At 41.0% G+C, this 23,256-nt stretch overlaps 1 protein-coding gene and 1 long non-coding RNA gene across 2 annotated transcripts in view; both read right to left on the reverse strand.

Moving 5' to 3' along the window:
- Positions 1 to 68: 68 nt before the first annotated feature.
- LOC135679955 (uncharacterized) lies at positions 69 to 2,010 on the reverse strand. The gene is made up of 7 exons (XM_065193940.1): positions 1,954 to 2,010; positions 1,228 to 1,335; positions 931 to 1,088; positions 689 to 847; positions 538 to 609; positions 397 to 453; positions 69 to 306 (listed from the first exon to the last, which is right to left on the reverse strand). Exons 2-7 carry the CDS (start codon positions 1,322 to 1,324, stop codon positions 193 to 195), a joined length of 657 nt encoding a protein of 218 aa, XP_065050012.1. The 5' UTR covers positions 1,325 to 1,335; positions 1,954 to 2,010; the 3' UTR covers positions 69 to 192.
- Positions 2,011 to 4,791: 2,781 nt separating this feature from the next.
- LOC135679956 (uncharacterized) overlaps positions 4,792 to 23,256 on the reverse strand; it is a 33,592-nt gene continuing 15,127 nt past the window's right edge. Inside the window, exons 3-4 of the long non-coding RNA XR_010515378.1 lie at positions 5,203 to 5,301; positions 4,792 to 5,112 (exon numbers count right to left, since the gene is read on the reverse strand). This is a non-coding gene — a long non-coding RNA (uncharacterized LOC135679956). The remainder of the gene's footprint in view (positions 5,113 to 5,202; positions 5,302 to 23,256) is intronic.

Below are 23,256 nucleotides of genomic sequence, written 5' to 3' on the forward strand. Positions count from 1 at the left end.
AGTGAATACATGAAATGTGCATGAACAAAATTTACCAGAGAATATAATTTACCGTAGAGAACAAAAAGTTCCAAAGTCACAATATGTATGGCTTTATTCAATTAGATCTGATTTAGCAAGTGCTTGCATCTTTATTCCTAACAAATCAAATGGAAGAAAGGATGCCACCATATATAGTCTGAGACGTGATCTTTAGAGAGGTATCCCGACAGCACAGAAGCCCAGCATGCCGCACATCTCCTCGGGTTTCAGCTTCTCAAGTTGCAGCATGATAATTGGGACATACCTATGCAATATTACCTCGCACTACCAGAGGGAATAGATTAGCATCAGCCGTCCAAAAATCTAGGACGTAAATGAAGATTATAAGATGAACCGGAGAGAGAGAATATTTACATGCTTTTCGCTTTCCACTTCTTCGCAGTATTCACCAAGAATCTGCTTCATCTTTTTCTGCGGAAAAAAGTTTAATTCAAAATCAGAAAAGAAAGAGAACAAAAGGATCATGAAAAAGAGAGCTTAATTATAACCCCATACTATCATTCTCGGTGTCTGCAATCCAGCAAATATTTGCTTGACAGCTTCGCTGCATTCTCCGCATTCTTCTACCTTCTACGAACTCACATAACACTGTCTCAGCCTCTGGGTTTATATACATGAATCCATTATCATACTCTTTCTTAATTACCTTAGCCGATTCGGTCAACAGTGGAGTGATAGCATCCTTCCTCGGGGACATGGATTCATCAGTGCATTGACCTGTGCTTTTGCACAAGTTTTCTTGATCGAAAAGGTCTCGTAGAAGCAACTTGGTCTGTCGTATGTATGCGCTCGACCTTTCTAAGCACTGCAACCAGAGAAGAACAAGTGAAGGAGAAGGAAGAAATGAAATGCTTTTAAAAGTATGTTGTGGATGGTCTCTCGACACACCTTATCTTTGATGTCAGAAGGCAAAGGAAGGCACAGCTTTTGTAGCTCACCAAACGTTTCTAGGTCATCCAAAGCTTTCTTAGCTCTCTGAGATGCTTCCAAGCATGAACCACATGCAGATTCCTGTGGCTGTTCCTCCATGTAGGAATCCATGTTTCCTGTGGATATCATTGTATACAACACTGCTTCATGATAAAACTTCAGCATGATATAATCATCTTTAATTATATGAAATTGGTAATGTGCATTTTTGTCTGAATAAAGAAGATGATTCACGTTCTTTTCACTGGCAGTCACCTTGATCCATCAATGTGGGATCCAACCCAAGCCTGGCATCCACATGAGCTAATGTAACAAATAGGAGAATGAAGCAAGTCACAGTTTTCATCTCCATCACTTGCTCACCTTCACAAAGTAAAGGAAAAAAAAAAGGATTAATATCAGAAAGTTCTTTAATTGTCATCAAAACAAAGAAGAAGAAGAAGAAGAAGAAACAATGTTGTATAAAAGTGAGAATTTAAACTGATTCAATGCAAATCTCCATTTCTATGATGCACTATATCCATGTGTATACATGTCCAACATGTCTGATACAGTAGTGAAAATAGCTACTGATGCCAATTGTTAGGATTCGATCCAATGGAATAATTAATATATTAACCTATCAGATCTAAACCACTAATCTAAATTACATAAATCAAAGTTAATAATAATATACCAATCAATCTATTATAAACCGATTTAAATGTTAGTCAACTTTGGATGTTAGACTAAAGTGAAGAGTCATAGTCATAATTATCAGGGGCAAAATATAATCACTAAATTTTATGAGTTGAAAGGCTTGCAAATAACAATAAACATGTAATTTTAAACTAGAGTCTGATATGGAAAAAAGAGATGTTTAGCACATAATTAACAAGGTAAGGGTGAGTCAGTGAACTACATAAAATAACATGAACAACAACAAATTGCAAAGACCAAATAAAACCCTTTTACAACAATAGAGGAAGCTCAAAGCAGTACCAGAGAGAGAGGCTTCTACAGATATGAAACCAGCTTTGTTTGAGGAACTGCAGATAGAGGGAGGGTATTAATACACATTGATGCCAGTGAATACAACAACACATACTTGTGCTTGCGTTTTGCTCGTTTTGCTTTCATTTGTTCCTCTCACTTATTGTTATGGTTTGTAGTTTGTCAGTGAGCAAAGCTGTCGGTGCTTCACATGAAGTACCAAGGAAAGGAAAGACTTGAACCAATGATAGCAGGACAAGTGTGCTTGAAGACCAGTAATATAATTGTTTTTACTGGCTGATGTACCTAAATATTGATGTCCATGTTCCAATGTGTGGATCACATTGGGGACTCTTTTAGTCAATCATGGGCTGATGAAACTTCCTGGAAAGTGGTGGGTTCTCTTTTGATCAAGCTGGAGTGTACTTGGTTGATCACCATTTTGTGTGGTTTGTGATGCATTTCTCATTCCATTTTTATAGTCCATTGAAGAAATTTTTTCTTGTTATATTTCATCCATTACTCATTCACAATAGGTTGAGAGTTTTAGATATTATTCTGTGATGTGTTTTAAAATATGGTAAAGACTTCGCTTGTCGAACATGTTATATTTTTGTACTGAAATTAATGTAGTATAAGATTCTTTCTTCCAAAAAAGGAAAATGATCCTTAAACATTATTTTCTATAGATGATTTATTTTTTAAAATAATATATATATTTTTTCTAAATAGGATCGTTAAAAATTATAGCAAACATTTTTTCTACTAAAAGTAAACTTCTCATTTTTGACTTGTAAAGTTTTGTTTGATTGAGATTTTGGAGGAGAATCTCAGAGAATTGTGTGAGTTATTTTCTCGGTTGCATGCAGAAATAAATTACATTTGAAGAGAGATCAAAAGTATGAGAAATTCATAATTCTTCTCTATCGACATATCAATCGATAATTTTGGTTGTAATATTGCTTTACATGATATAATATTTGCTTCTCTTTATGTTTTGGATTGGTTTTTGAGAGAGCATTTTTAAGAGTCGCTTGTCAAAGTTCGGTGAATAAAATGTTAAACTCGATCTCAGTCCACCTCATAAAGAAGAATCAAGGCTTAGAACATCTTAAATCAATTTTTTTTTTTTCTCTATGATTGCAAGAAGAATATTAGATATCGCCATCACTTCCAATTAGATCCATGATCTTAGTGACTTTTATAAGAAAGATTTACATGCTTGGACTTTTTTTGTTGGTATATTTTTGAACATTATTCTCTAGAGTGATTATCGTAAAATAATACTATAAATTGTCTTTCTATTCTTAGATTCCTTATAGCTTTGGAATTTCAAAAGTAATTAATTATACACCCCAATAATATATAACATTTTGTTTGTGACAAATTGAGGCTCCAAAAGTGATAACCTAATAACCATCTATATAATAAATCTTTCAATACATTGACCAATAAGTCAAAAAATATCACAGCTCTTGATCCATATATACTTACACTTCTCTCTATCATATATTATGATCTTTATCTCATGAAGCAAGACACAGCAGTTAACTCATGAGATCTTCTTCCCTGGGCAGTCAGGAAGGTGGCAGAAAGCGGCTGACTGTTGTCTTTAAGGTATTCAAATTCTTCAATCTTTTTTTTTTATCCTTTTTTTTGGTTTTCAAAGTGCATGACAAGTGTTTATGAAATCGTTTGAAACATTGTGTTTTGTTTGAGACATCGAGACTTATGCTTTCGAAATCATTAAATTTCTCATTTTGCAAATCCTTGGGGACCATATAAGATTGCATTTAGATTGTTTCTTTTCGGATGATAATCGAAAGTGTGCTTCACGACTCAGATAAATTCAATTAAGTCCGTGACATGTGATACTCCGAAGATGGCCAAACTCCTCGTCCTCTTGCTAGTGGGTGCCCTCTTCTGCTCGGTTTGCGCCAGACGATTGCTGGCAAAGGCCCCTTGGAGAAGCAGAAGTGGTTCTACAAAGTTGTCGACCGGGGCCACGGCGATGGACGAGGCTTGGGAGGTGCGGTCGGCTTTTTGGTGGCGGCGACGAGTTTGGTGGAGGCGGAGGAGGAGAGTTCGGAGGTGGTGGTGGTGGTGGCTCCGGCCATGGCGGCGGCATTGGTAGCTGAGTTGGTACATTTCCGTGACGGGTTTCCACAAGCATTGATGAAAATAATAATAATAATAATAATAATAATAATAATAAGTAGTGGTGTATAGCAGCATCACATGAGCAATTATGGTAATGTTAATCATTTTCTCTTCTGTTCTTCTTTAGATTTGCATTTGTAAGAAATTGCTTATGTCCTGCCTTTGAATCAAATGATCTGAACGATTGTTTTTGTTGGTAAATTTTGGATTGAAAAAAAAAAAAATCAAGACCGACTTAATTAATTACATGATTTTCATAAAATAATTCTCAGATTTTTATTAACAAAAGTCAAATAGTTTATGCTCTTTTAGCACAAAAAATTCTAGTCACACGTTCATGTATTTCATGTTTATCAATTTTTTAATAAATTGTGCAAAATAGATTGATAAATAGCTTATGCTCAGAACACATGATTTTAAATTTATTTATAATATATTTGTCATCAAATCATATTCAAAAGTCATATGACATCTATCGGAAAGGAGATAGATTTCAAGAATTTGTATATATATATATATATAATCAGAATTTTTTTTATATAAATTCTTATACATTTATAATGCATATGATAAATCCTATTTATACATTTAAAAATCAACTAAAGTGGTTAAGAATATTCAACCCCATAAATTTATGGGATTTACACATATCAAGGATACCAAAGCCCGTATATCTATCTATGGCAAAATTAACAAGGTATATTTGATCCCTTTCACATAGTAAATCTAAGAATATCCATGGAAATTGTAACTGACATTGCAGCAAGTAAAGGATGAATGGAGCACAATTCTACGACAAAAGGCGAGTTTAATCATAGTGTTTTAGTTGACCAGCATTAACATGAGAGAATCGAGAATAAGAAAGAGGTAATCTCCAAACCCCAAACCCACCTCCAGTGCTCAATCTACACCAGCTTTTGTTGCTTTCACCATCACTTGCATTTCATAAGGTCTTGTCCCTTCCACCATTTTTATTTTCTTTAGGGCTAGCATTTCCGGTTGAGTTGCCTTGGAAGACATCACAAAAGCTTCCATGAGTGTCCATATGAATCAATAGCTCTAAACCTTTCCATAAAGACTCAGATGCGAAGCCATTACCAGCACCAACACCAGCACTTGCAGCATTCGCTATGATATCCTTCCCAAATTGCTCGAACAACTTTGCTTCTGCGGAATTCGGCGCAAGGTTCAGCAGCCCTACATCAAATCCACAAATGTTTGATCCATGTATATAGTAATCTCGATGTGTTATAAGAGGAGAGAGTGTTAGAAATCTTTTGATAAGAAAGTGTGTTTCTAAACCATTATAATAGAAATACAATAGAAACTAATCGGAAACAAAATAGAGTATCTCCGGTTGTCAATAATTTTAGCAACGATTTCTTCTTAAACTTTGGCATTTTTCGGTTCAGAACTCTCGCTTTAGATGGTGTAGGAAATCCTTTTGACTTCAAAGAGATGTTGAGCCCAGAGACCAAAATCCTCGCTTATATAGATGTTCTTCCATCAAGAACATTTATTATCATCAACTCATAATGTTCAAGAATTAATTCAAATTTATAACGTTTGGACCATAATTAAGAATCTTAATGATATTAAATATTTAATAATAATAGTTAAATTTAGAATAAAAAACTAAAATATTTAAATCATAATAAATAAAGAAATTAATTATAATGAATGATAAACTTAATGAGAATGGTTACATTATTATTAATAAAATATTTAATAATAACGATTAGATTCTTTCATTTGGTCTATACGTTTAGCTTAATAATTTGAATTAAATTTTATCGAACAACTTTTTTAAGAAATAAATACATGAATCATAGTGATAAGTCCTCTAAGAGCAAGTATTATCATCCATATATCACGATGTATTTAGTTTCTTAATCTTAATGTGGTAACATTACTTAATGAATAAACCTTATATTTATTCTTAGTCCAGTAACAATATATTTTCTCAAATTAATATGCACATGAGAAAATTTCACAATATATAAAAGTTTTAATATAATTACAAAGTGGAACTAAGTCTCATTTTCTCTACATGATCATTGAATTTCAAAGGTGGCATGCCTTTAGTCAAAGGATTAGCAATCATCAACTCAGTGTTAATATGCTCAATAACCACTTTCTTTTCTTTTTACATATTCTCTTATAGTTAAATACTTAATATTGATGTGTTTACTTCAACTTCGACTTTTATTGTTTTTAGTCATAAAGACAGCAGTTGAATTATCACAGAAAATTCTTAATGGCCTAGAAATAGAATATATGATTCTAAGCCCATAAATAAAACTCTTAAGCCATACATCATGTGAAGTAGCCTTAAAACAAGAGACAAACTCAGCTTCTATGGTAGAAGTAGTAGTCAAGGTCTGCTTGATGCTTCTCTAAGAAATAGCTCTACCAGCCATCATAAAAATATATCCTGATGTTGATTTACGAGAATCAACACAACCGACGAAGTCTGAATCTGAGTAACCAATCATATCCAGATTGTTTGTATGTCTATATATAAACATGTAATCTTTTGTTCCTTGTATATACCTCATCACTTTCTTTGCAGCTCTCTAGTGGTGCATACTTGGATTACTCTGATATTGACCTAGCATCCCCACAACAAATGCAATATCAGGTCTAGTACAGACCTGAGCATACATAAGGCTTCCTATGACAGAAGCATATGTGATATTTTTCATTGATTCCCTTTTAAGGTTATTATTTAGGCATTGGTTCGAATTGAACCTATTACCTTTCACAATGGGAGCAACACTTTGTCACGGAAAAACTTTAAAACAGGATGTTTGATGTAATTCTTATATCTGTCCGTGTCTATTGGCATGTTCATGCCTTGTACAACGTGTAGAGGGGCAGCCGAAGGCTTATAAGTCCCATTTTAGTTGGGTTGGTGGCCTCTTTAGGCTTGTAAATAAAGGTTGTGTCATGTGGACACGTGCGAGAGCTTTTCGGTCTGTAATGGACCATTTGACCCTTTATTGTGCTACTGTTCAGAGCTTGTAAAGTCTGTTTGTAATTTGCTTTGTCTATGAAGTATTTTTCGGACATGTTTGCTTGTGGATCCCGATTGAGGCGTTCTCTTTAACCCGTTCTCTCTTTTGTTGGTCCTAAGGGACAATGGGAGGCTTCGGGGAGGCTGACCTTTGCGGACGGACGCGCGAGGGTGCCGCACGACTTAGGCAAAACCAGCTAAGTCCATGTCATATGGTATCAGAGCCGGGACAAGCACTCATAGAAACACTTGACATGCAAACGTGGGGGACCTAGCGGAGCTGCGTTGAGGGCAGTCAGCACACGCACGACCGTTTGAGGGAAAATGGGCATGGAGATGTAGGGAAAAGAGTCGCTCAAAGGAGCGGGCATCTGAGATTGGCATTCAGAGGAATGGCCAACCCTTCGCGCAAGAGGCACCACGAGAACAGGCAAGCTTGGAAGAATTTGGAGCGCACAAAGGTTGGGATAGCTGAGTTTGAGCTACGGCTCAACGTTGACAACTATACTTGATGGTGCTCTAGGCAAGCGAGGCGCTTGGCAAGAATGAGACCATGCAAGGTGGAATGAGTTGCTCAACGACCAAATGAGTTATGCAAAGCTCACAGAGGTGAGGGGAATTGCTAACTCGAAGAATTTGGTACTCATGCATGGGCTTGTATGCGGACGATAGAATGTTCGTGGCCATCCCAAGGCAACCGAAACTCAGCATCATGGAGCATTGAAACTTTCTCTTCGGCATGTGAAGGATACGTCCGTCGGAGGCTGAAGTGTGCAACGAGTTCAGCATGTTGCTAGGCCTTGAGGGGTGCAGCGGGGGATGTATTGACATGAAGTCGCAATCTAGCAAGTGCATTTGCAGGAGGCAGAATAGTGCACAGTTTGTTCAGCAGTTCGGAGTAGTCCAAGGGGATGGTGGTCTCCAAAACGAAGAGAGATATTGCTCCAACGGGACAGTTATCCAGGAGGGATAAGTCTCGGCTCTCCAGAGGGAGAATCATGTGACATGGACCTCACATGTTGAGGAGGAGTACCTCAACAAACAACAACTCCACGAAGCTCGATGGACTGAGCAAGCGGTGAGGAGTCGTCGCATGATCTCGCTTGAGAGAATGCATTGGTGGATGCATTGCGAGATCAAGTGGGGGAGCGACCTAAAGCAACTTATGAAGGTACACTTGGAGTCGATGTGGAGATCGGACTCAAGGGAGGGCTGACCCGTGAAATGGTGGGTGCGAGAGCCACCATCGACTCAATGCAAAAACGAGGAGCGGAGCAACTTGGGTGTAACTTGGCGAAGTACTCAAGCCGCATGAAGGGAGCTAGCATAGAAGTTGGAACATGGAGCAGAGGCACAGTGCTTTTCTTAGACAGAGGTCAAGGACATGAACTCTTGCAGAGGCAAGAGTAGGATCATGTTGTTCCATGGGTCCTTCATTCTGACAGAGCGGACTCATCTTGCATGGTGCCAAAGACGAAGGGAGCTTCGGGGCACATGCACCTTATCTCGAAGAAGCATTTGATGGAGGAACTAAGGCGACTCAATTTGCGGAGGCGAAGTTGGGTTCAGAAGGCCTTAGCACGGGGAAAGAGGACGCAGAGGCGGATACTCTTGAAGAATATGCCATAGTGTTGCCATTCGAGTTGCTATGAAGGAAGCGGTGCTCAGCGATTGTGCTAGTAGGGGCAGAGGCCCAGGATCCAGACAATGGTGCACAAATTATAGTGAAGTTGGTGGACTTCGGGAGCTACTAGGTGACGGACTGTCCTAGAGCGGTGCTTCATCTAGGTGTGACCCAAGAGTGGGTGGATGAAGGTTGATTGCCAAAGGAGCGAACAAAATCGAAGGTGGAGGAGACCCTGCGATGTATTGGCAGAGGCCACACATGGAGGGTTCACAATTCGAGTTTATTCCACAAGGATTAGAATGCAATGGAGATGTCACCAGGAGGCGACATGGTGCAGCGGATCGTGGTGGAACAGTTCGTGGCAATGCGATACACACGATTGAGTCCCGTGAGGGATGAGATCATATGGAGGTATGATCGGGAGCTACTGGGAGCTCCACTTCGGTGAACAATATGACGGCAAGAAGGGCTATGGATTCAAGGAGTGAAGGCCATGGTACCGCAGAGGCGGGTCTTCCGTGCGTGCATCGAATTTTGCTTCGGATGAAAGCCTTGGTCATCAGCATATGGGGGCTGGGTTCCACCAAGGGAAAAGTTCGAATGCAAGTACCAGTGATTTCCATGGGAGGAACTTGATCATGCAGAGGTATGATCGAAGCAGCTGGAGAGTTGGACTGCTCCAGAGCTCATATTCGCTTAAGGGAGCTCGATAAGTCAGGGGACAAGGTCGAGTAAGCGAACGTTGCTACCAAGGAAGCTAAGGAGAATAGAATCGGTGCAAACCCTACAATGTAATGGCAGAGGCCATGCATGGGAGTTGCAGTCTGTCTTTCCATCGACCAAACAGACTGCTTGGAGAACACAGAGGTGTTGAAGCAGGAGGTCGAAAGGGGCGAGGAAGCGACGACGAGTCTAGAGGGACTTAGCTACCCAAAATCAAGCATCAGTCAGAATGGAGGTGGACTCAAAGGAGTGCCACGGAGACATATCTACTGATCGTGAAGAAAAGGGATACATATGCGAGCAGATGGATAGTAGGGTCATGGGCATAGCAGCACCATGGTACCGTAGAGGCGGGACTTCCGTGAAAGTCATTGATCCCTTGCTCTCACGGAGGGAGAGCGCTTGGTCGTGAAAGGGGCCGAGGAGGTAGTGCTAGTCATAGGTGCCCAGCAAGCCAATCACGTGAGTGATGGCACGTGTGACTTGATACAGAATCTTTTTGCTTATTATATTTTGGCGTATATCACTTTATAACTATTGCATAAATGCATATATATATTGTGATGTCCTTGGATTTGTGCAATGGGAATCGGATCGTGATGAGATCACGATAATGAGATCGATTCACCTATAAACACATATCCTAAATAATCCCGATCATAGGTTACTCGAGAGGGACATCGTGATAACCGGATAGACTGGTGTGTTGTATACCCGTCCATATGATGGATGCAGCTGGTCTCATAGCTGCTCGTGTAGGGACACTAGGGATACAGTACAGGTGCTCATTGGAGAATGAGTTCACTGATTGATCCGCTTACGGAATGCTGGATGGTTGATGATGCCTTATTGTCAGACAACGATTCCGTAGTCCTAGTGGTGTATCTGGTTCTTAGACTTGAGACACCAAGGATGTCCTATATGAGTGCTCCACTCTTTGATACCAGACTTATAGGTTTGGCTGTTCCCAGATCTAGTACAACTGGTCATTGGGAGTGGTAGTCGACCTTACGAGGGCTATTGAGTGTCGATAGAGGATCATCCACTCTCGGTATCATGAGAGGAATATCCCATGTGTTCTTGCTCAGACAAATCCCTGGCCAGGGTCATTCGGGTTGAGAGAGAAAGAGTTCTCCGGGAGAATCCGATTAGAGCGAGACTCGAGTAGAAACCGTATGGGTCTGACAGCACCATGCTCGATATACGGTCTCTGGGATATTAGATAAATGAGGGACTATAGGTACATGGTAACTGAGGACAGACAGGTCCAATGGATTGGATTCCCCTGTATCGTCTGGGGACTACGGCGTAGTGGCCTAGTACTTCCGTAGTCGATGAGTCGAGTGAATTATTACAGAGATAATAATTCACTGAGTTAGAAGGAGTTCTGACAGGTATGACTCACGGCCAGCTCGATATTGGGCCTAGAGGGTCACACACATATGGTAGGCATTGCGATGAGTAGAGGTTCGGATATGAGATATCCGACGGAGCCCTTGTCTTATTGGATGCAGATCCAATACCCACTAGGGAAAGGACCCATTAGGGTTTTGACACGGGATCTCTATAAATAGGAGGGATTCACAGCCTCATAGGCTAGAGTCTTTGCTTGCCCTTCCTATTCTCCTCTCCCTCTCCACCTCAGAGTAGGCCTGGAGTTTTGAGGAGCGTCGTCGCAACCCTGCTGTGTGGATCACCGCTAGAGAGGAGGACGCTTGACCTCCTTCACCCTCTCCTAAGGATCTGCAAGGAAACAGGGATATACGATCTCCCTAGGTAACACAATCTCTATACGCAGTTTTGTGTTTTGCGGATTTTGCGCACCAATCTTCGCACGACGATGAACATCTTTTTGGGAATCGGGGATTTTTGTTTTCTTGTTCTTCCACTGCGCATAAGATGTCGCCCCCCCTATGATTTCCCAACAGTGGTATCAGAGCCAGGTTGTTCGTGCGAATGATTGGTTTTTGAACTGCGTGTGTTGTGTTTAGGAAGAATATTGACGTCAAAATCGTTGACGCAAAAGCAAGGAAGGGCAGCAATAGTTGCTGCCCTCGATCTGCATGCCTGCAGCCAGCCGCAGCCGCAGCCAGGCAGCACAGCGCCGGCGCATGCGCAAGCGCTGTGCCTGCAGCAGCCGGCCGGCGGTCTGCTTGCAGCAGGCTTGCGGCCGGCGGGGCTGGCAGCCCGCTCGGTAGAAGCGCCTGCGGCCACTGAGCCCGCGGGCAGAGGCGCCGCGGGGCAGCAGCGCGGGCTGAGGCACCGCAGGGCAGCGGCGCCTATGGCTGCTGCTCCCACGGGCAAAAACCCCGTAGGGGCGGCCGCCAGCGAGACAGCACCACCTGCGGGCGCTGACTCGCGGGCAGAACCGCCCGCGGAGGCGACGGCGCCCGCGGGGGCGCCCACCTGCAGCGACAACGACCCCAGCGGGCGTGCCACCTGTAGGCGAGGGCAGTGCCCTCGCCCTCGCCGCACAGGCCGCCGCCAGCAGGGTGGCGGCGGCGGCGGCGCACCAGCAAAGGGCAAAGGGTATTAGGGTTTTCTGGGCAAAAGACAGTTTTGCCCCTCGAAATTTGAGAAATTCCAGTTTCTGTCTTTTGTCCGAATTACGAAAATACCCTTAGGAATTGAGAAATTCCCTATATATCCCTGATTTCAGAAAATATTAATTAATTAAAAGGTTTAGTTGATTATTATTTTTTATTATTATCTAGTAGTTCTACATGATGATGATTATTTATACATGTGATGTATGATGTGTGGACGGATGATCATGGACCGTGTGATGTGTGTACTTGTGATTATTATTATTGAGGTCTGCGAACCTCCATTATATTTCTCGTTTATTGTCGGGCCTGCGTGCCTATGATTAAGTTGTAATCACATGAGGAGGCGCAGCGGGAGTGTGGATGCCATAGCGGGACCTACGAGACGGACGATCGTGATGCATGGAGATGCATCAAGATGTCGACGAAACCGACGAGGACGAGATGGACGATCACAAGGCATGGAGATGCACCGTTGCACACATAGATCTTGATGTGAGTGATTAGGCCTACTGGCTCGGGCCTAATCATATTAGGTTGTGGTCCATGATCATCTGGTGTGATTGCTTATACACATACTAGATATGTATATATATTTGCATGCGATGTAGATATATATTAAATATGCATATGTGTGACATGTCATATTAGGAGACCAAATCATAGAAACATCTCTCGATAAAATTAAGTCGGTAAACGTGAGGCAATTAGATTGACCCACGTGGCCTTCCATCGTTATGAGTAGGAACCGAATCCCAGTGTAGGTTGAGTTGGTCGAGTCCCTCGAGACTCACCTATATCGCGATTCGCTATCTTGCTTACGACATAGAGATGTCACCGGTGACCTGAGGGCATGATATGCTTGGTCGAGTCCCTCGAGGGTATATCATCAAATCAGACTCATCTTGTAACGAAGGTGTTGACTTAACCGAGCATCATGGTTGGTCGAGTCCCTCGAGGCCATGGTGATTCGGAGGCCGAACAGGACGGGAATCACAAGGAGTTGTGATCGGCAAGAGTTGTCTACCTTTTAGGCTTAGTGTGATTGGTCGAGTCCCTCGAGGTTACACTAAGACGCTGATTGGATCCTAATCCCCACTAGAAGTCTGCCGGAGACTTCCGTTTCACGTGCTGAGGGTGTCGCGTGACTCGTTAGTAAAATAGTGGGAGCATATTAAGATAGAAGTCCATATCTTGATAGTTTATTTCTTGCAAAATCTGCATGTTATTCATTTTTGCTACATCCTTATTTTCAGAAAATGTCGCTTTCAAATCCCTTACGTGGCATACTTGATGTCAACCGCCTCACTGGTCCAAATTATACGGATTGGCTCCGTAACTTGAGAATTGTTCTCACAGCGGAGAAAATCGTGTACGTCCTTGATACAGTGATGCCTACGCCCGAAGAAGGGGCAAGCGAGGATGAGATCGCTCGCTACGTGAAGTACATTGATGACTCCACTCTTGCTCAGTGCTATATGTTGGGCTCTATGACTCCAGAGTTACAGAGACAACATGAAAAGATGGATGCCAGATCCATTCTCCTACATGTTCGTAAATTGTTTGAGGAACAGGGAAGGACTCAACGATATGAGATATCCAAGAGCCTTTTCCGCGCTAGGATGACTGAGGGGACACCGGTTCAGAACCATGTCCTAAAGATGATTGAGTGGATAGAGAAACTCACAGGTCTAGGAATGGTCCTAGAGGATAACTTGTGTGTGGACATTGTGCTTCAGTCCCTACCAGATTCCTTTTCACAGTTCATAATGAATTTTAATATGAACAAGCTTGAGGTGACTCTCCCAGAGCTCCTCAATATGTTGAGGGAGGCAGAGAGTACTATTAAGAAAGAGAAGCCAGTTCTCTACACTAGTGAGACCAGAAAGAAAAGGAAAGCAGAAAGGTCCCTTAAGAAGGGAAAGGGCAAGGGCAAACAAGGTAAAGCAAAGGTTGCTAAGAAAGACCCAACAAAGGACAAAGGCCAGTGCTTCCACTGTGGTAAAGATGGGCACTGGAAGAGAAACTGCAAAGAGTACCTTGCAGAAAGGGCGAAACAAAAGCTTGATGAAGCTTCAGGTACATTCATGATCAGTCTCCATTTGTCAGACTCTTATGATAACACATGGGTATTAGATACCGGTAGTGCTTATCATATATGCAATTCGTTGCAGGTTCTGGCAAGGCCTAGGAGACTAGAGAGAGGCGAGATGGACCTCAAGATAGGTAATTGAGCAAAAGTTGCTGTATTAGCTGTTGGCGAGGTCGCCCTACATCTGCCTAGTGGAGCTTTTATTGCATTAGATGCATGTTATTTTGTTCCTTCTATTATCAAAAACATTATCTCCATTTCATGTTTAACAGTTAGTGGATATAAATTTGTTTTTGAGAACAATGGTTGTTCGATATTATTAGATGATAAGATCATCACGAAAGGAACATTGCATAATGGTTTATTTATGTTAGACACCACTCCACATATCATGAATATAAATGTGTCCAAAAGGAAACGAGATGAGTTGAACAGTGCATACCTGTGGCATTGTAGGCTAGGTCGCATCCATGAAAGAAGGATTCAAAAGTTGCTAAATGATGGATATCTAGATCCATTCGACTATGTGTCATATGCAACTTGTGAGCCTTGCATTCGTGGAAAACTGACCAACTCTCCATTTAGTGGAACTGGAGAGAGAGCCACTGAGTTGTTGGAACTCATACATAGTGATGTATGTGGACCCATGTCAACTCATGCCATTGGAGGTTACTCCTACTTCATTACATTTACTGATGATTTCTCAAGGTATGGATATGTGTACTTAATGAAGTACAAGTCCGAGGCCTTTGAGAAATTCAGAGAGTATAAGAATGAGGTGGAGAACCAGACTGGAAAGAGTATCAAAACTCTTCGATCAGATCGAGGAGGTGAGTACTTAAGTACAGAGTTTACTCACTTCCTCAAGGACCATGGGATATTATCCCAATGGACACCTCCTTATACACCTCAGCTCAATGGTGTCTCTGAAAGGAGAAATCGTACATTATTAGATATGATACGGTCCATGATGAGTTTCGCTGACCTACCCATCTCATTCTGGGGATATGCCCTAGAAACCGCAGCTTACCTTCTGAACAGAGTTCCAACTAAGTCGGTGGTGTCTACACCATATGAGATATGGAAAGGGAAGAAGCCTGATCTTAAAGTAGTTAAGATTTGGGGCTGCTCTGCCCATGTTAAAAGACACAACCCCGATAAGTTAGAATCAAGGACAGGACGATGTAAATTTGTGGGATACCCCAAGGAAACTTGTGGGTATTACTTCTATCATCTCGAGGACCAAAAGGTCTTTGTAGCTAAGAGAGCAGTGTTCCTTGAGAAGGAACACATTCTTGGCGGAGATAGTGGGAGAATGATAGAGTTGAGCGAAGTTAGAGAACCAAGCTCAAGCACCACTCTACAGCCCGAGTCTGTTCAGGTATCTAATACACAAGTTTCAACTTTACGCAGGTCTGATAGAGTATCCCATCCTCCTGAGAGATATGTGGGACATATTAGAGCAGAGGATGTAGAGGATATTGATCCTCAGACCTACGAGGAGGCTATTATGAGTATAGACTCCGGGAAGTGGAAAGAAGCCATGAATTCTGAGATGGATTCTATGTACTCCAATAAGGTTTGGAACCTAGTTGATGCACCCGAAGGTATTGTACCCATCGGTTGCAAGTGGATCTTTAAGAAAAAGATCGGAGTAGATGGAAAGGTAGAGACCTATAAAGCAAGGCTAGTGGCTAAGGGGTATCGTCAAAGGCAAGGTGTTGACTACGACGAAACTTTCTCACCCGTAGCAATGCTAAAATCCATCAGAATTCTATTGGCTATTGCAGCACACTATGATTATGAGATCTGGCAGATGGATGTGAAAACCGCATTCCTCAACGGGAACCTGGAGGAGGAGGTGTATATGATGCAACCTGAGAGATTCGTGTCCAAGAACTACCCAGATAAGGTGTGTAGGTTGCTTAGATCCATTTATGGACTAAAGCAAGCTTCCCGAAGTTGGAACATAAGATTTGATGAGTCAATCAGATCTTATGACTTCGTTAAGAACGAAGATGAGCCTTGTGTATACAGAAAGGTAAGTGGGAGCGCTATTAGTTTTTTGGTGATATATGTGGATGACATCCTCATCATTGGGAATGACGTAGGAATGCTATCCACAGTAAAGACTTGGTTATCTAGACACTTCTCCATAAAGGACTTAGGGGAAGCATCTTATATCTTGGGGATTAGAATATATAGAGATAGATCCAAAAGGATGCTTGGCTTGTCCCAGTCCAGGTACATAGAAACTATTGTCAAAAGGTTTGGCATGGAAAATTCCAAGAGAGGTCTCATACCGATGAGACATGGGATATCGCTTTCTACGAGTATGTCCCCAAAGACTCCAGAAGAAAGGGCGAACATGGATATGATACCTTATGCCTCAGCAATAGGGTCTATCATGTATGCCATGCTATGTACTAGGCCTGATATAGCGCATGCTCTGAGTGTCACGAGCAGGTATCAGGCGGATCCAGGCTTGGAGCACTGGAAAGCAGTAAAGTGTATCCTTAAGTACTTGAGAAGGACTAAGGATCTTTTACTAGTATATGGAGGTAATAGCCTTAAGGTTGAAGGCTACACTGACTCAAGTTTTCAGTCTGATGTCGATGATAGCAAGTCGAATTCAGGGTATGTGTACACCTTGAATGGAGGAGCAGTGTGCTGGAAGAGTTCCAAGCAAGATACCACTGCTGACTCGACCACAGAGGCAGAGTACATTGCTGCATCAGATGCAGCAAAGGAGGGAGTCTGGTTGAAGAAGTTCATCACAGATTTGGGAGTCGTGCCGGATAGTGAGGAGCCGATCTCCCTATATTGCGACAACTATGGGGTGATTACTCAAATAAGGGAACCCGGGTCTCATCAGAAGTGTTTTGAGGAGGTTCCAGCTTATCAGAGAGATCGTAACCCGAGGAGATGTAGTAGTGGAATTGTTCCATCCGAAGATAACATTGCAGATCCACTGATAAAGCCGTTGTCTCAGATTGTCTTTGAGCGTCACAGGAGTCTGATGGGGATCAGACACATAGGTGATTGGCTTTAGGTCAAGTGGGAGATTGCTAGTCATAGGTGCCCAGCAAGCCAATCACGTGAGTGATGGCACGTGTGACTTGATACAGAATCTTTTTGCTTATTATATTTTGGCGTATATCACTTTATAACTATTGCATAAATGCATATATATATTGTGATGTCCTTGGATTTGTGCAATGGGAATCGGATCGTGATGAGATCACGATAATGAGATCGATTCACCTATAAACACATATCCTAAATAATCCCGGTCATAGGTTACTCGAGAGGGACATCGTGATAACCGGATAGACTAGTGTGTTGTATACCCGTCCATATGATGGATGCAGCTGGTCTCATAGCTGCTCGTGTAGGGACACTAGGGATACAGTACAGGTGCTCATTGGAGAATGAGTTCACTGATTGATCCGCTTACGGAATGCTGGATGGTTGATGATGCCTTATTGTCAGACAACGATTCCGTAGTCCTAGTGGTGTATCTGGTTCTTAGACTTGAGACACCAAGGATGTCCTGTATAAGTGCTCCACTCTTTGATACCAGACTTATAGGTTTGGCTGTTCCCAGATTTAGTACAGCTGGTCATTGGGAGTGGTAGTCGACCTTACGAGGGCTATTGAGTGTCGATAGAGGATCATCCACTCTCGGTATCATGAGAGGAATATCCCATGTGTTCTTGCTCAGACAAATCCCTGGCCAGGGTCATTCGGGTTGAGAGAGAAAGAGTTCTCCGGGAGAATCCGATTAGAGCGAGACTCGAGTAGAAACCGTATGGGTCTGACAGCACCATGCTCGATATACGGTCTCTGGGATATTAGATGAATGAGGGACTATAGATATATGGTAACTGAGGACAGACAGGTCCAATGGATTGGATTCCCCTGTATCGTCTGGGGACTACGGCGTAGTGGCCTAGTACTTCCGTAGTCTATGAGTCGAGTGAATTATTACAGAGATAATAATTCACTGAGTTAGAAGGAGTTCTGACAGGTATGACTCACGGCCAGCTCGATATTGGGCCTAGAGGGTCACACACATATGGTAGGCATTGCGATGAGTAGAGGTTCGGATATGAGATATCCGACGGAGCCCTTGTCTTATTGGATGCAGATCCAATACCCACTAGGGAAAGGACCCATTAGGGTTTTGACACGGGATCTCTATAAATAGGAGGGATTCACAGCCTCATAGGCTAGAGTCTTTGCTTGCCCTTCCTATTCTCCTCTCCCTCTCCACCTCAGAGTAGGCCTGGAGTTTTGAGGAGCGTCGTCGCAACCCTGCTGTGTGGATCACCGCTAGAGAGGAGGACGCTTAACCTCCTTCACCCTCTCCTAAGGATCTGCAAGGAAACAGGGATATACGATCTCCCTAGGTAACACAATCTCTATACGCAGTTTTGTGTTTTGCGGATTTTGCGCACCAATCTTCGCACGACGATGAACATCTTTTTGGGAATCGGGGATTTTTGTTTTCTTGTTCTTCCGCTGCGCATAAGATGTCGCCCCCCCTATGATTTCCCAACAGGTAGAGCATGCAAAGGCAATCTCTAAGTACCGAGACTGTTAGGATCGGAGCGGCACTAAGAGGGGGGGGGGTGAATTAGTGCAGCGGATTAAAACTTCGATTTTAGAAAATCTTTCGTACGATAAAAATAATGTTTCATATGAAATCGGCTTAATTGCGTTGAAAGCATACGTAATAAGATGAGGGCAGTGAACTTAGCAAAGTAAAGGTTTGCAGAAAGATAAATGCAGTAACGAAATGCAAACCAGAGATCACGCCGATTTTAGAGTGGTTCGGTCAAATGACCTACTCCACTTGCGAGGCCCCTCTTCGATGAGGCTCCCACCTTCCACTATCAACTCTCTTGAAATGGAAGGGCAAATACCCCTCTTATAACTTTTTACAAGCGGTTCACTCTCTTACAGATTTTCGAGAAGGAATGAGGTGAATACTAGTAAATTGAAAACTAGACTTTCTAAGACCTTTTCTGAGAGTTTTCTCTCAATCAATTGCTGCTCAAAAGTTGTAATCTCAGCTGAGATTTGAGGGGTATTTATAGGCCTCAAGAGGATTCAAATTTGGGCTCCAAATTTGAATTCTCGTGGAGTTCCCGATGCTGGCGGTGCCACCGCCCAGCCCAAGCGGTGCTACCGCCTAGCTCTCGGGCACTAGGCGGTGCTACCGCCCAGCCCAGGCGGTGCCACCGCCCGGCTCTCGGGAGCTGGGCGGTGCAACCGCCCAGTCTAGCAGTGCCACCGCCAGACTCTTTGGTTGACTTGGTTTGGCTTTAAACTTAGCCCAAACCAAGTCTAATTTTGGGCCCAGTTGGCCCTTAACTAGGATATAGGATTGTCTCTTAATCCTAATCCTAATTACAAGTTAACTACATAACAAAACACATCCTAAGTAATTTTTAACTGCGAGCGTCGAGTCTTGATCCGGCGAGCTTTCCGACGAACTTCTTCCGACGGACACCCAGCAAGCTCCCGAACTTTGTGATGACTTTAAAGAGTAGCCGAGCCTTCTCGGTGATCTCCGTGAACCTCCGACGATCTCTTCGGCGAACTTTTGAAAATTTCGACAGGTTCCCGATTTTTTCTTGGTTGGTTCCGGCAGCATCTCCGACGATTCTTCGGACTCTTAAACGTCCATCGAACTTGACTTCGGTATCCTTGCTTTGTGTTTTCTGGTTATCGTAGTTAATCCTGCATACTTAACTCAATAATATGGATTAGATCAAATAACCCATCAATTGATTTTATCATCAAAATTCGAGATTCAACAATCTCCCCCTTTTTGATGATGACAATCAATTGATGACGGAGTTAAACATAACTCCCCCTATCTATATGCCATATTATGAGAAGATAAAGCACTTGAATTCCATCCCATTGAATTCAAGCATAAACCGACAAGTTCTAACCGTAGAACTTATCGTTGTTCTTATTAAGTATAATGTAAATGCGAAACTTCGATGAAAATCTTTTTCAAGTCGAAAGATAAGAGACAAATTTTACTATGACAAAAGATTTTCAACATGAATTTCATGATTATACATTTTAGACATGCATTCAATATGATCAATCAATCTTACGATATTTTCAAGGATTTTGCAAGGCATATAAGACAATCATCGATTGATTACTTTTCTCAAAGTTTTTGCAATTCATATTTTGTCATGCTATTAAGAATGATATAAGTCATCACTTTTCTCCCCCTTTGTCATCAACAAAAAGGGAAATGAGACTTGAAGCACATATTTTGTCATACAACGATTTTATCATTGAAAATTAAGTATGCAAAAAAAATATTTACGCAGAGTTCATTTTAGAGGAAAATTCAGCATGCATTCATATTATCTAATCTCTTCTTTCTATAAATAACAGAAATTGTAGATGTACAAGAGAGAGATTGGGATAAAAATTCAAGTAGTAGTTTCACGAAGTCAATATCATAATTAGAATACAAACTTAATCAAATCGTTAAATTCATTAAAATCTCAAATTCAAGTCATGAATGCCAATACTTTCATATTTGTAAGTATCAATTCATGAATGCCAAAAGATATTATTTGTGATTCCAATTTTGCAAGATCAAGATTATGATTTAGATGAAACTTATTTAAATCAAATCAGTAACTTGAAATTCATAATCAAGTCATCAAAGTCAATTTCGAGATTTCACAACATGTCATATGGAATTTGAACGAGAAAGATTAGATTCACCGAGAGATGGAAAGAAGATGAAAAACTTTATGGAAAATCCAATCAAACAAGTTTATTGTTTAGGGATAATTTAACATACCTAATTCCCTTCTAATGAACTCAAATTGGTCTTCATTCAAGGCTTTTGTGAATATATCTGCTAATTGATGCTTTGTGTCGATGAATTCTAGAACAACATTATTGTTAAGGACATGATCGCGTATGAAATGATGCCTAACGTCGATGTGCTTAGTTCTAGAATGCTGAATCGGATTTTTAGTAAGACATATGACACTAGTATTATCACATTTTATGGGAATATTTTTAAAGTGAATTCCATAGTCTTCTAATGTGTTTTTCATCCAAACAACTTGTGCACAGCATGCACTTGCAGCAATGTACTCAGCTTCCGCCGTAGATAGTGCAACTGAATTTTGTTTCTTGGAAGTCCAAGAAACAAGTGCATGTCCTAAAAATTGGCATGTTCCGGATGTACTTTTTCTATCTATCCTACATCCGCCAAAATCGGCATCCGCATAAGCCATTAAATCAAATTTTTCGGATTTTGGATACCATAAACCTAAATTTCGAGTTCCTTTAAGATACCTAAAAATTCTTTTAACACTTTTAAGATGAGATAATTTAGGATTTGATTGAAACCTAGCATAAAGTCCTACACTAAACATGATATCTGGTCTAGTCGCGGTAAGGTAGAGTAGACTACCTATCATACTCCTATATGTTTTTTGATCGAAATTTTCACTATTTTCATCCATATCTAACTTAGTCGCAGTACTCATAGGGGTGTTTATTACTTTTGAATTGTCCATGTTAAATCGTTTTAACAATTCTAACGTATATTTAGATTGGTTAAGAAATATACCATCCTTAAGTTGTTTGATTTGTAATCCTAAAAAGAAAGTTAATTCCCCCATTAAACTCATTTCGAATTCATGACTCATAGATTTGGCAAATGATTCACATAGTGATTCATCCGAAGAGCCAAAAATAATATCGTCAACATAAATTTGCACAAGAAGAAAATTATTTTCAAAATGTTTAATAAACAATGTAGTATGAACCTTGCCTTTGGTAAAATTATTTAAAATAAGAAAGGAACTAAGCCTTTCATACCAAGCTCTAGGAGCTTGTTTCAAGCCATAGAGAGCCTTAGTCAATTTGAATACATGATTAGGAAAAAGAGTATTTTCAAATCCGGGAGGTTGTTCGACATATACTTCTTCGGAAATAAAATCATTCAAGAAGGTACTTTTGACATCCATTTGAAATAGTTTAAAATTATAACTACTAGCATAGGCAAGGAGCATCCTTATGGCTTCTAATCAAGCCACGGGAGTGAAGGTTTCTTCGTAATCGATACATTCTTCTTGGTTGAAACCTTTGGCCACTAATCTAGCCTTGTTTCTAACCACGATACCATTTTCGTCTTGCTTGTTTCTAAAGACCCACTTAGTACCAATGACTAAATGGTCACTAGGTCTAGGAACAAGCTCCCACACCTTATTCCTCTCAAATTGATTCAATTCCTCTTGCATTGCAATAACCCAAAAATCATCTTTTATGGCCTCGTCAATGCACTTAGGTTCGATTTGAGAGAGGAAGGCGGCATTAGCACAAAAATTCTTGAAAGAGGAACGAGTTTGAACCCCTTTAGATGTATCCCCTATAATTAGCTCCTTTGGATGAGCATCTATATACTTCCATTCCTTAGGCAAGGAAATTTCGGAAGAAGGTGCATCCAAGTTGCTATTTTGAGGAGGGGGTTCATTTAAATTCAAATTATCAAAACCAAGATCATCATCAAAATCATTTTTCTTAAAATTTGAGACTTCATTAAAAACTACATGAATAGACTCTTCAATTACTAAGGTTCTTTTATTAAAAACCCAAAAAGCTTTCGAAACGGAAGAGTAACCAAGAAAGATGCCTTCATCGGATTTTGCATCAAATTTTCCTAAGGCATCCCTTTCATTTAAAATAAAGCATTTACAACCGAAAACTTTAAAATAGGAAATATTTGATTTTTTGTTATTCCATAATTCATAGGGAGTTTTTGATAAGGAAGGTCTTATTAGGACTCTATTCATGATGTAGCAAGCCGTATTTACGGCTTCGGCCCAAAAATACTTTGGTAAACTATGTTCATTTAACATAGTTCTTGCCATTTCTTGTAGGTTTCTATTTTTTCTTTCAACTACTCCATTTTGTTGGGGATTTCTCGGAGTGGAGAAGTTATGATTGTATCCATTAACTTCACAAAAAATTTGAAAGTCATGGTTTTGAAATTCGCCACCATGATCACTTCGTATTGATGAAATCATGAAACCTTTTTCGTTTTGAGTGAGTTTACAAAATTTAGAGAAATACTTGAAACAATCAC

The sequence above is a fragment of the Musa acuminata genome, chromosome BXJ1-7 (genome assembly GCF_036884655.1).
Source record: "Musa acuminata AAA Group cultivar baxijiao chromosome BXJ1-7, Cavendish_Baxijiao_AAA, whole genome shotgun sequence".
Taxonomy (NCBI): domain Eukaryota; kingdom Viridiplantae; phylum Streptophyta; class Magnoliopsida; order Zingiberales; family Musaceae; genus Musa; species Musa acuminata.